General features: G+C 25.8%; 2 protein-coding genes across 5 annotated transcripts; both read left to right on the top strand.

Annotated features, from left to right (window-relative positions):
- Positions 1-2,897: 2,897 nt before the first annotated feature.
- On the top strand, positions 2,898-5,780 carry LOC100577145 (sulfide:quinone oxidoreductase, mitochondrial). Its single transcript, XM_003249091.4, has 9 exons — positions 2,898-3,119; positions 3,800-3,914; positions 4,026-4,134; positions 4,215-4,439; positions 4,510-4,710; positions 4,797-5,006; positions 5,084-5,270; positions 5,329-5,575; positions 5,660-5,780. The coding sequence occupies exons 2-9, from the start codon at positions 3,802-3,804 to the stop codon at positions 5,730-5,732; spliced, it is 1,365 nt and encodes a 454-aa protein (XP_003249139.1). The 5' UTR covers positions 2,898-3,119; positions 3,800-3,801; the 3' UTR covers positions 5,733-5,780.
- A 362-nt stretch (positions 5,781-6,142) lies between these two features.
- LOC550981 (coatomer subunit zeta-1) lies at positions 6,143-7,664 on the top strand. 4 transcript variants are annotated; one of them, XM_006557547.3, is made up of 7 exons: positions 6,161-6,261; positions 6,351-6,460; positions 6,675-6,920; positions 6,987-7,120; positions 7,197-7,287; positions 7,422-7,430; positions 7,521-7,664. In XM_006557547.3, exons 2-7 carry the CDS (start codon positions 6,374-6,376, stop codon positions 7,566-7,568), a joined length of 615 nt encoding a protein of 204 aa, XP_006557610.1. In that variant the 5' UTR covers positions 6,161-6,261; positions 6,351-6,373; the 3' UTR covers positions 7,569-7,664. The 4 variants fall into 4 exon arrangements, with proteins under 4 accessions (XP_006557612.1, XP_623380.2, XP_006557610.1 ...); XM_006557549.3 differs by lacking the exon at positions 6,351-6,460 and having other exon boundaries at positions 6,143-6,261; XM_016916442.2 differs by lacking the exon at positions 7,422-7,430 and having other exon boundaries at positions 6,163-6,261.
- Positions 7,665-13,824: the final 6,160 nt, after the last annotated feature.

Consider the following 13,824-nt stretch of genomic DNA (forward strand, 5'->3'; position numbering starts at 1 on the left):
GACCGCATAATATAGTAAGTAATTTGAATTATTCTATCGCCACTTAGTATAAAGGACTATAGATAAACAATTAATATTATTGTCAGACTGTAAATAAAATTATTTTGTATGCCAAAATAAACCAAATGAATGACTCGACACACTATAAGATTATACAATCGCGTTATACCACACAAAACGTAAGAATATTAAAAAAGAAAGAAAGAAAGAAAAAAAAAAGAAACAGAGTAATGGTACAAGTTACAGTACGCGCAATGATATAATGAAACAGATTCCATTAATTATCTTCACTCGTTCAAAGAATAAAGGAACCACGCGTATATTTAGCAAACACACAGTTAATACTCGATTCTATTCTCCGTAGGTATTATTTTTTAAGAGAAACTGATAATAGAATTATAGTATCAATTATATTGCGAACGGCCGTGCGTACTGTATCGAAAGGAAATAGAAGAAAATGTGTTATCACTGGTTTTCATCACGCGTATTTCGTACCCGAGAGCATTTGTTGCGTTATCTTATAAAAAAAAAAAAAAACGAGCAGTTAGAATAATAATATTAATATTAATATCAATTAACAATTAAATAACGATAATTATAATAACACACAACACACATTGTAACAAATAATAAGGCAAAAACGATAAATGCCTTTATCGTTTGTGAACTTTATGACAATTCACACATAGCCATTCTTCGTCGTTCTTCTTTTTATTGTGCATATCGAAGATTGCACCAAGTTCGAGAAACGTGTACGGAGAAATGTATTTATTGATTATAAATAAGCCGATCGAATGTAAACTTAGATTCGTGAATCGTATTTCAACTATACTATGTCAAATGCCTTTGACACGATTGTTCAACGAAGAAAAAAAAAGAAAAAAGAAGAGAACAAAATTGTATGTTAGCAATAAATGTTCCGACATTCGCTCGGCGCGATAAAATAATACCGGCTTGTCGTTCATTGAATAATATTGCAAGAATATTTTTCATTCTTATTATATATACGATAGGTGGGAACGACGAGTTTATTTTATCGTGTCGACATATCATATTATTGTCCCGTAGCCGAGAGTATAATTCAAAGCTCTACAATTACAATTTAACACGTATATATAATATAATCAATTACATTTTTTATGTAAACGTTATTATATACTTATCTCAGATAGAGTGATTGCACCAAGAATTTCTTCGTTTCGACACATCTCTCTTTTTAATCATTAAGAAATGATGGTAGTTACACATCTTCTAGTATTCTCTTGGCTGTGTGGTACAAACGACGTTTATTGCTAATCGTTTTTCAATTCAAGCGTAATAATGCGTAATAATTGTAACACAACTGTTTCGCCATTTATTAGTTCAGCGACACGGTGAAAGTGAAATTGAAAAAAAAAACAAAAAACAAAAAAAACAAAAAAAAAGAAAGAAAGAAAGAAAAAATAATAATTATGTAGAAAATTCCAATTGAAATAATGTTGAATGCTCGGCATTGTTTTGCCGAATAAGTAATATCGTTTATCGATCGATTTTTCGTAGATCGAAACGGACTCGCTTGAGATCATTAGTCTAAATTTAGCTATAAATTCTCGATTAGAACGAAAAAATATGTTTCTTCTTTGGAAACAATCGCTTCCGTTTCTTTCTTCGGAAGAGAAGAATAAAAAAAAAAAAAAGAAGAGAAAAAGAAAAAAAACATACACGAATTTGATCGGTATAAAAGATTAAGAAGTTTTTTTAAAAGACGAATAGAAAATAATCGAAAAAATACCGTGTCTGCGATGTAAATAAATTTATTCTTAAGGAATTAAACAGAAGCGACAATTCGTGAAGAGTGTATACTTATTATTATTATTGTCATCATCATCGTTTGTCATGCATTTGTATTTCATATGCATGCCACGAAGCCTGCGTATTGTGGATACACGCTCGATCTGGAAGTCTTTGGTCGTGAGAAAATTTCTTTATTGAATAAATATAATTATATAATTATATTTAAAGAAATAATAATAATAATAATAATAATAAAAGAATAAATATATTACGAATTTTGAAAAGTTAATTTCAAAATAGAATAAATGTTAACATTGTACGGTTTTCTTTCAACTCAGTTCGCTCTGTAATTAATGAGTGGTTTATACATTTTTTTAATTATGAGTGCAATTGTTATTTCATAATGAATGAACATTCATCTTGAATATATGTTTATATATATTCTTTCTTTCTTCTTTTCTAAGAAAAATTTTTAAAAAATGTGAAAAATCTTTGTGTTCTCTCTCATGACTGATGATTTTCAAGATCTGAGTTAAGCTTGCCTAGTTTTAGGCGGCGTTAAAATGTTATCCTTAATAAAGAGAGAAGCAAAAGAATGACTAAAAGAACTATGTCTATATGTCTTTATTATTTTACCTTTTTACTTTTATCTTTTACTATAGTCTTTACTAGGATTAAGTTATCTTAAACTTTCTTTTTTTTGTACTTTTCAATATAAAAATTAATGAAGGAAAGTATTATAAAAATTGATTTTTTGTCTTTTTTCCTTTAAATAAAGATTCCTTTCGGTAGCAATTCAATTTATAATTAATATATTAATATATTTTGATATTAGAAACGGGAAATATTACAATATTTTAATTTATTGAATTTTTATTACAAGTAAGATATATAAATTAATTAATAACAAATGATAATTTAATAAAATTTATTTTTAATAAAATAAGATTTTTTATTTTTATGATTATAAGTCGAAAAAAATAGTTATGTTATAATATTTAAATATTAATTTAAAAAAAAAAATAGAATAGGTTAATGCTTATTCGAAATTCAAAAGTACGCATGCGCATTTCTTCTAAGATTAAATAGATACTATTTAATAGTGTGCATATCGTACAGTGTGTAGATTCTTGTAATAGATTTTAATACTGTGTGTTGGTTGTTTATGATTAAAAATAGTACATATAATTAAATATCGCATTAAGCTATAATTTAAAAGATATAAAACAACGTATTTATAAATTTAAAGGGATTTCAACTTTGATTTCAACAAACGTGTTTCAATTTTGATTTCGACAAACGTGTTTCAACTTTGAGCGTTTGACATTTCTGTTAAAAAGAAACAGGTATTTTATTTGCTTCTTAAGTTTTTAGAAATATAGAGAATGTTCATACTATTAATTTCTAATATTTTTCTCGCAAGTGCTAGATTTTATAAAAAAATGATGGAAAAAAATAAAAATTTTTCTGTTTTTTATACGTAATATGATATCATGATCGTGTAAATTTTTAAAATTTACAATAATGGTCATGAAACAATAATGTATTTCTTTTTTTCCAAATGAATTCGACAATTTATAATGCGATGATATAATACGATCTGTGATTCTTTGATTGAATTTTTATAATGAATGAAATTTTTTGTGTTTCGTGAATTTTAGATTTTAATCATTAATTTCAATCTATTAAAAACAGATGATATCATAATGATTTTCGTAAAGTTAATCCGTATTGATAAAACATGTAAAAAAAAAGTTATTTCATGAATTTTTACACTGGTTACTTTTTTTCATTAATCATTTATAATTATATGATAATGATTTATTATTATTTTCTTTTAAAATCTTTTAAAATATTAATTGTTTTATTAATTTCAATTATTTTAATCAATTGAATTTCATTATTTTAATTAATTTTATAATTTCAATTAATGATTTCAAAATAGGTCAATAATTTAAAATTTATAAATTTATTTCTTTTTTAGATAAATATATTTATAATTTATTCAATTTATATATTTTTTCAGAAATGAGTCATATTAGAAATTTACGTTCTACTATATCTTGCTTAAAAATTTATAATTTGAAACTTTTTGAAAGACATATATTAATTAAAAATAAATATAGAAATGTTCATCATTCGTAAGTAATATGCTACTTTACATAAAAAAATATATATATATATATATAAAAATTTATATGTTAAAAATTTCACACCTATATGAGAATTAATGTTAATGAAAAATATCTTAGGTGTAAATTGTTAGTAGTTGGAGGTGGTACTGGAGGTTGCAGCATGGCAGCAAAATTTGTTGATAAATTTAAAGGCCAAAATCAAATTATTATAATAGAACCAAATGAGGTATTTATTTAATTTTTTTTTAATTATTGTATACTTTCTTGTTATGTATATTTGTATTAAGTAGAATAATATTTTTTTAGATACATTATTATCAACCAATGTTTACTTTGATTGGTGGTGGTATAAGATCTTTTGAAGATTCAAAAAAACCAATGAAAGATACTTTACCAAAAAATGCAAAATGGTTTCAAGATAATGTAATGAGTTTTGAACCTACACAAAATCAAGTGACTATGAGCAATGGAGACACTGTACAGTATGAAATCATGATTGTTGCAATGGGTTTACAATTATATTGGGAAAAAGTGAGATTGGACAAATTATTTTATATTAAAACGAATAAAAATGCATTTTTTATTTTATATATATGTATAGATACCAGGTTTAGTAGAAAGTCTTAAAAATAACATGTCAGGAGTTTGTTCAATTTATGGATCTGATACTGTTACAAATGTGTTTCCAAAAATTACAAAAATTAAGGATGGTACTGCAATATTTACCTTTCCAAATAGTCCTGTTAAGTGTCCTGGAGCACCTCAAAAAATTGCATATATTGCAGAAGAATATTTTCAAAGAGTAAATATAATTATGTTTAGATTACTTTAAATTTTTGAATGTATATTATATTGTACGTATATTATACTCATATTTATTTTTTAAAGCAAAATGTACGTGATAATATAAAAGTTGTATATAATACTGCTTTACCAGTTATATTTGGAGTTAAAAAATATGCTGATGCACTTTGGGATGTTTGCAAAAAAAGAAATATTACTGTGAATGTTCAAACAAATCTTGTAAAAATAAATCCTGCAACTGAAGAAGCTGTATTTCAAAAATTAGATGGATCAAATGAAACATTTGTCGAAAAGGTATGTTTTATTATTTGTAAAATGCATATATATATCATAAATAGACAAGTTATAACTCATAACATATTTTTACTTAGTTTTCATTACTTCATGTATGTCCACCAATGGGTCCGCCTGATGTTTTGAAAAGACATCCTTCGTTAACGAATGAAGTAGGATTTTTATCAGTAGATCCTAAAACTTTGCGTCACACGAAATATTCGAATATATATGGAATCGGAGATTGTATTAGCGCTCCAAATTCTAAAACGATGGCAGCAATAGGTATAATATAATTTTTTAATAATTATGAAAGATTATTTAAAATTTTTTTTATTTATAGCGGCTCAAGGAAAAGTATTATATAAAAATATTACGGATGATTTAGCTGGTAAACCAATGACTATGATTTATAATGGTTATTCATCGTGTCCTTTAGTTACTGGTTATAAGAAGTGCATATTAGCAGAATTTGATTATAATTTACAACCATTGGAAACTTTTCCAGTAAATCAAGGCCGAGAATATTTTTTCACATTTATACTTAAGGCTTATATATTTCCGCTTTTATATTGGACTTTAATGACTCGGTAAATTTATTACATATAAAAATGAATTCATGATTCTTATAGAAAAGAATAAATATAATTTTGTAATATTATTATAATTTATAGTGGCAAATGGGATGGACCTGAATTTTTACGAAAATATTCAGAAATAATAAAAAGGAAAGAAGTCAAAAATTAAAATAATTTTTAATCAAATGAAAAATGCATGTTATTTGAAATATGATTTAGTTGTATATAATATTTAAAAACCTACTACAATTAATAATTTATTAACAAGTTTATATATATTAAAATAAATATATATATTTGAAAGATAAAATAAAAAATGTCCATTTTTCTTCCTATAAATAATTATTGCAAAATAATTATTATTTCATTAATTATTCATTTTGTGATGTTTTTAATTAAAATATAATTAAATACTTTATATTTTATTATATATTTTTATTATATTTACATATATAAATGATATATTAAATTTATTACAATATTATTTCTTTATTAATGAATATTTATTATTAATTTTATAATTTAAATAATCTATATTTTATTAATTTGAACATAATAATTCTTTAGAAATTAAAAATTATATTATAACAATTTCGATATATCTAACAATCGAATTACTCGATTAGAAAATCCAATTCATGTAGTTGCTTGGATATTGACACGTCAAGTTTGATGTAAACATGGATGGTCAGTTATTGGTAGGTTTTTAATGTGCATTTTACGTTTTTTTTTTTTACATAAATTGCATAGCAAAGTCCATTTCTTAATAATATATTCTTGATGTAAGTATTGTCTCGTGCAATCATAATCATGAATCGTGCTGGATCATCGAAAGTCGTGCAACATAACCTCCCTTCAATGCTTCAGAGTGACCAGGATCGCGATTTTCGGCAACGCGTATGATTTCTATTGATTTTAAGTTTATTTTCCATATCTGTTCCCATTTCGTATTGTTATTTATAGACAATGATTAAATGAAAATTTTCCTAACCTCTTTTAATTCATTGTAGCATGCGTGATTATTAACAAAATTTTGAGTGCAACATGGGTGCATACATGGGAAAGATTTTTTTATGAATTTTGTTTTAATATAAAATATTTATATTTATAGGAACCAACGCTTTATACTGTTAAGGGTATGGCCATTCTGGACAATGATGGCAATAGAATATTAGCTAAATATTATGATAAAAATATATTTCCTACATCAAAAGAGCAAAAGACATTTGAAAAAAATCTTTTCAACAAAACACACAGAGCAAATGCAGAAATTATTATGCTGGATGGTTTAACATGTGTTTATAGGAGTAATGTAGATTTATATTTTTATGTTATGGGAAGTTCTCATGAAAATGAGGTATATATTATTTATTTTAATGATAAAATATATTTCTATTTAAATAATTTCTAATTTTTATTTTAGTTGATTTTAATGAGTGTATTAAATTGTTTATATGATTCAGTAAGTCAAATTTTAAGAAAAAATGTTGAAAAGAAAGCTGTTTTAGATAGTTTAGATATAGTTATGTTAGCAATGGATGAAATTTGTGATGGAGGGTAAATAAAAATGTATATTGAAATGAAATATTAACATTAATAAAAAGAACATTATAATTATGTAATCTTTTTTTAGAATAATTCTTGATGCTGATGCCACAAGTGTAGTTCAAAGGGTGGCATTAAGAACCGATGACATTCCACTTGGAGAACAAACAGTCGCACAGGTAATATTTAGTATTAGGTATAGTATATTTATTGATTTAATGGCATAGCAAAGTTTATGTCCATTTATACCACATAGAAACATTTTCGATTTTTTTACTTTGTGTTCATGCATCATTCTACATTCTTCGCACAGTCTCTGATTGTAAGTTTTTGTGATCCTAGAAGGCAGAATTATCAACACTTTTTTATAAGATTTTCATTTGTGTCATTAAATATTCTGTTTTTGTTCTAGGTTTTGCAATCTGCAAAGGAACAACTCAAGTGGTCATTACTAAAATAAGATTTATGTATAAAAAATCGTATGAAATATTCAATTGTACGAGATATTATTTTAAAATATAAAAAAGTAAAAAATTGCTTATTATATGTTCTGAAAGTTTTGTTTAAATTTTATAAATTTAATATTTCTAAATAATAAATATCATTTAATTTTAATTTTTTTTTTAAATTATTTAATTATATTATTTTTTTAATTTTATATTTAAAATATTTCATTTATTTCGAATACTATTAAGAAATGCTTTGAATGCATCAAAGAAATTATATTATGATATTAATTTTTTTTGTATTTAGATACATAGAGAATTTTATTTTTTAAATAGAATTATATATTTTTGCATAAATCAATATATTTCATTTTTTTATAAAAAAGTATTTAAGCATGTAAATTGAAAAATTATTAATTTGAAATATTTATTTATAATAATTAAATATCTCTGAAATTATTGATTTTTTGCTACAAATGATTTAATAATTTTTTTATAAAGAGTATATGCTATAAATAATCACTATGTTATATCTATAATTTCATTAAAAAAAATTATGTTTAAAAAATTATAATATAATATATATAATATGTTTAAAAAATATATAAACGAATTATAAAATCCGCCATCTAGAATGTTAGATTTATAAATTGATATAAATAAATAAAAAAAAAATGTAAGAATTGACTATCAACGTCGTTTTTCGAATGTCAAAGACATCTTTCTAAAAGTTTTTTTAAAACTTCAAAAGATGGCGCTGATTCTCATTTCTTACTCTATTTTATCCTGTTTTCGAAAAAATATTTTTGGTACTCAAAAGATGGCGTTCACAATTATTTCTTACTCTACATTATTATATGTTCTTTATTTATATTATATTAATTCTGTATGATAATCTAGAGATAGCGCTGATTATTCAATTCATTTCTTATTTCTGTCTTTCTTTCATTATTTATTTACATTTGGCATACATATCCTGATATTAATATGATGGAAATATTTTAATGTTCTTAAACATTTCTTAACAATGTGGAATTTAGCGAAAATTTGATTCAATAAAAAATTTTGAGTCATTCTATCGATAAACAATGCTATTGATAATTTGTTTGTTTTGAATCTATTGTTTCGCTATTTGTAATCTTCTAAAGTATATCAAAAAACATGCAATTAATTATTTAAGCATTAACCGTTATCAAATATGAATGATGAAATGAAACAAAACATTGATATAATATCTTAGGTTTAATGAAAGATTATAAATAAAATATTAATTCACAAATTATTTTTTCAAGATATATATATATTTTTGTTTTTCTATTCAATTTTTTAAAGTGATAAGAAAAATAAGTAAAATTTAACTGAGACAAATATTCAATTTCAAAAATATATTTTCTCTTATCATTAAGAAAATAAACTTTTCTGTAATTTTCAAAGTTTTGAAGGAGTGAGAGTTGTTTCAACTCTTTCCAGAAAACAAAGGGGTATGATAATTTTTTTGTTCTCAATCCCGAGGGAAATCTGAGGTCGAGCTATAGTGGAAGAAGGGCTAAAGGTGTGCAGATAACTGCATGTAGAGAGCACGGGACAGTGGTCGCTTATTTGAAGTCAGGTGACAAGCTAGTAGCCCGATTCGATTGTGTCCGTTGGTTACTCTTTCATTGGGTTCCTCCGCGCTGGGAATTTTAGATTTGATTACAATACACGTCGTACTATCCTCCTACCATTGGCATCTCCACCTCTGCTACAATCGCACTTTTGCCCTTGTTGCTAGCGATGGGATCAACATCCTCTTGTCCTAAGCTTTCACTTTTTATATTCATATCAAAAAAAAAAAAATTCATCGATCTTTAATTTAACTCATTTTAATTTTATTTCTAACGTGCAAATATTATGAATTATAGGTTTTATCTTTTTATTTCTTTACATAAGCATTGGTATAATGTCAAATTTAATTTTAAAATTATACGTAATTTTTGCTAGATAAATCTTCAAATATTATTCATAAATATATATGTAATATAAAAATTTACTATGTTTTCATTTAAATAATTTATTTTCAGACTATTATATCTATTAATTAATCCACTATTATAATATAATTTACCTATAAATCACTAATCTGTCAATTATTATTAATAAGTGATAAGTTGTATAAACAATTTTTATAATTTTAAAATTTCACGTATATATAAGACAAACTTAGACACTTTCAATTTCATAAAATTTACTTATGAAATTCCATTTCCGTTTCAAATTTCTTTATTGTTATAATGAAAAAAGATTTTTTTTTCCATTTGAAATTTGTAAAATTTTTTACAATAATATTAATACAATTAAGAGGATCCTTGGATTGTTTGAAATGGAACGAGACAAGGAAGGAATCGAGTCGGTTCCATCCATCGCTACTTCCACTCGTGTCCGCCACCCCTTTCTGACTGCACCGATGAAAAACTCTTGTTGCTCGATCGCGACGGAATTATTGGCCGACCGTGCTTATTTATGGCGTTCATTTTCCTGGAGATTGCAGGAGAGAACGACCACTCTCTCTCTCGCTCTGGCGCGATTTTTTTGCGGCAGGATGTCGATCCACGATTTATTGTATGTCAGCTGAGAGGTGAACGAGACGTTGATAACGACGACACTTTGACGTGGAGAGTCGTGTGCCGGTCTCGCGATCAAATTAATTCTACAACTTTTGCACTTTTCGTGAAAAGAAATATTTAACGAAATACTTTTGATCCAGCGTTGCTTCTTTGATTCGACTATAATGATTTATCCTTTGATGGTAAAACAGAAAGATTTATAATGGTTCACTTTATTCATTTTATTGTAATATTATTTTTATTTCTGTCTTCTAGAAATGGAGAACTGAGAAGAGTAATGGTATAATGTACATAAGAAGTTTATAAATTGATATTTAAAAAAAATTTCATATTTTCTAGTTTTGATATTGTATTTGATTGTAAAGTAATTTAAAATAACGTGAAATTATAGTATAATTTCATTTTTTAATGGTTGAGCTTATACTTTTATAATTCTCAGCCTGTGAAATTTTATACAAAGATAGTATTTCATATTACAGATAGTTAAATTTTTTTTATCAAAACTTTATTTTACTCTACGAAATTCAAAATTCGTATAAAGGTAATATACGATATAAATCCTCATGATATAACTCTCTTATGGGAATATATAACGTCAAGAGAAGACGAGAGAAACATAAAAGCCATTAATCATGTTTCAATGACTCTGTATCCGATAGATGAAGTTACTGCATTATACATGATCATCGCTTTAAATGGGATTAGATGAGGATTTATAGAATTTATTGACATATGCCACTAGTATTATATATGTTATTGTTATTGACAAATAATATTGAAATTATGTTTACACAAAAAACATTAAAATAGTAAAAAAGAAAACAAAGAAAAGAAGTATATAGAATGATATAAATATATCAGAAAATCTTAAAAATAAAGAATATTCAATATTTTATACGAATATGATGTAAATATGATATAAATGATGATACTATTATAATATCTTTAAAAAGATATCGAAATAACGAAAAATATTAGAATTTTATAATTCTAATAACAAATGATAATGGTTAACGTCAAATTGATAAATTGATCGACATAAGTTGTTGTTCATCCTCATTGTCATCTCGTGACATCATCTATATTCTTTACATATGGTAACAATCCTGTTTATTATTTTGGGGGGATCTGTTGCACTTGTCAAAAGGGTAATCCATACCTGCTGTTGTCCAGAAAACAGGGGTGTGGAAAGGGTTGAGTCTTGTTAATGAAATTAATGTGGCGTAAAATCTGTGATCCAGATTTTATTGTCCATGACGATTCACACTCTAAAAAAATTATTATTACCATTAATTTTTATTATTATGATATATTGAATTACAGGCAAAACAATTACACAAATTATTGTAATTTAATTATCTACAATCTCAAGTTTCATTCAATGAATAATAATTATTTTTTAAACCAGTTTCGATTACTCAAAATTTACCATTTATTACACTTCAGAATTTCAATATTGGAAATTTTTCAAATTTATTTTAAGAAAAAATTTTCTACTTATTTATTATTTTGTGCAATTTGTACAATTTGTGCAAAATGTTTCAGTACGATTCTACAATTTTACACCTAACTTTATTTATATTAAAAAAAAAAAGAAAAGAAAATCAAGAATACGAAAGACAAAGGTGTAACATTTTGTATTTTACATGGAAAATAAAATACTAGATATTCATCATACACATCCATCCAATTGCCAACATTTTTATCCCAGAACGCGAAAGCATCGTTGACAAGGATTGCAATAAAAACGAAAGGGTGCGATGGTAAAAGTTGGAACAAAGGGGATTACGCTGTCGAGAAGGCAAGTGGATTCATGAAGGGATTACCAGGCAAATATTTATGTAACCCCGGTGGGACGTTGGATCATCAAATTGCAATGACAAAACGGACACAGCCACCGGTGGTGACAACACCCTTATACAGCACATTGGGGAGTGTTATACCCACATATGCTACGCCATTTGCGAGTTTTATGCGAGCCGGAGATTCCAAATTGCCGTTTGCCCATGGATGACAAGCGGAAACGACACGGTTGTAAGTGAAACGTGATTAAAACCGATCGAAATTATCCCTCGTCTGTGAAATTTAATCATTGCACACGAATGGGATTCGATATGGCTTTGATTATGGATTGCTTAAACGAACGTTATTGAAAGTTTCTCGTTCGCTATAGTGAAATTGATTCGGAGGATTTTGGTTAAATTAAATAACTTTTAAACAAGAGACAGATATTTAAAAGATGTATTAAAAGAGGATCTTTTTTGTGAATATTAAATATAGTGAATGATACAATTTGGAAAATGTAAATTCTTTATTATAGTTTGGGAAGAGGAAGATTTTATTTAAGAAAAGTTATATCTCTTAAAAACTTATTTTTATGAATTAATTTAATAAATTAAATGATGATAGGTAAATTGAAGAGATAATTGAGGAATATAGTTGAATAAATTAAATAATTTTTTTTTTCTTTTGAATTAGAATTATTCTCTCTGCAAGAAAAATTGAAGGGTGTCATGGTATCGATTCGATGTTGATGGATGACGATCATTTTCCTTGTGCCTGTAGGATGGAGCATCGTTCAACCCACATCATTAGTTACTGAAAGAGAGGATAAAAGAGTCATCTCGCAGAACCATCAATTTTATAGACAGGAACAGCTGAATGGTAGATACCTTGATAAAAAAGAATCTAATTTATATTAGAGATTTCAAGTTTGCACAGAAAAATACAAAATAATAGATAGTAAACAAAATAATTTGTTTAATAATTAAATAAAAAGAGTTTTAACGATAGCAACTATTTTTCTTTGCTTACATTCAGTCAGTAAAGTGAAGAAATATTTTTTCTGTATTTAAATATATACATTATTTATTAGTAAATTTAATATTATGCAATATATATATATATATTAATAGCAGTAATTTTCTAAACTTATAAAAATTTCAATAATTAATTTAAAAGTTGATGAAAAATTTCATATTCATTATAAACAATATCTCTAAAGAGAATAAACATCAAGCAACGTTATTTATTAATACAATATAACTGAACATTATTTTTTTTCTAAATATATAAATACTTATTTATCTCATCAATTTTCAATTAAGTATCAAAATATTTATAAACTTTGATATTTGTAAATAATTATGAATCAATAATTTTCAATATCTAATTATCAAATATATTATTTAATATTATATATTTTTCAAAACATAAAATTCATATTTCTCAAGTGCTGCCACAGCAAAGAAAGTGAATATTAAATTTCAATAGAGATTTCTTTTCTGGCGTAAGCTCGTATGCACCAATTATTTCAAAGGAATCCTGTGTAAAGTATAATAAACAAGCTGCTTATGAATACTTGATGATGGCGTTTCACGAGGCGTTTCAACCCTCGTTCTCAAGGGCGGATCATTGTCCTCGTCTCTCCTCCTTCCTTCCTCTTTCCTCGAAGACATCCCCGCAACCGTTTTCCACTCTGGCGCTACCTTCTCTATCTCCATCCTCCGGGATCTGCCAGAACCAATCGTCGTCGAGCACTGGAACGAGGTGTGGTGAGTCGTTTTCCGCTCTCGCCAGCTTTAACCGAGAAAAGATAAATCACGATGATTGAAATTAAATTTAAATATTCCTCGATGAGAGACGGGAATAATAAGAGGAATAAGCT

The sequence above is a fragment of the Apis mellifera genome, linkage group LG14 (assembly GCF_003254395.2).
Source record: "Apis mellifera strain DH4 linkage group LG14, Amel_HAv3.1, whole genome shotgun sequence".
Classification (NCBI taxonomy): Eukaryota; Metazoa; Arthropoda; class Insecta; order Hymenoptera; family Apidae; genus Apis; species Apis mellifera.

Coding starts and splice junctions, on each gene's coding strand:
- LOC100577145 (XM_003249091.4), top strand. CDS start 3,802: ATGAGTCATATTAGAAATTTACGTTCTACTATATCTTGCTTAAAAATT. Junction 4,440..4,509: donor TACAATTATATTGGGAAAAA/GTGAGATTGGAC, acceptor ATATATGTATAG/ATACCAGGTTTAGTAGAAAG. Junction 5,007..5,083: donor ATGAAACATTTGTCGAAAAG/GTATGTTTTATT, acceptor ATTTTTACTTAG/TTTTCATTACTTCATGTATG.
- LOC550981 (XM_006557547.3), top strand. CDS start 6,374: ATGAATCGTGCTGGATCATCGAAAGTCGTGCAACATAACCTCCCTTCA. Junction 6,461..6,674: donor ATCGCGATTTTCGGCAACGC/GTATGATTTCTA, acceptor TTATATTTATAG/GAACCAACGCTTTATACTGT. Junction 7,121..7,196: donor GATGAAATTTGTGATGGAGG/GTAAATAAAAAT, acceptor ATCTTTTTTTAG/AATAATTCTTGATGCTGATG.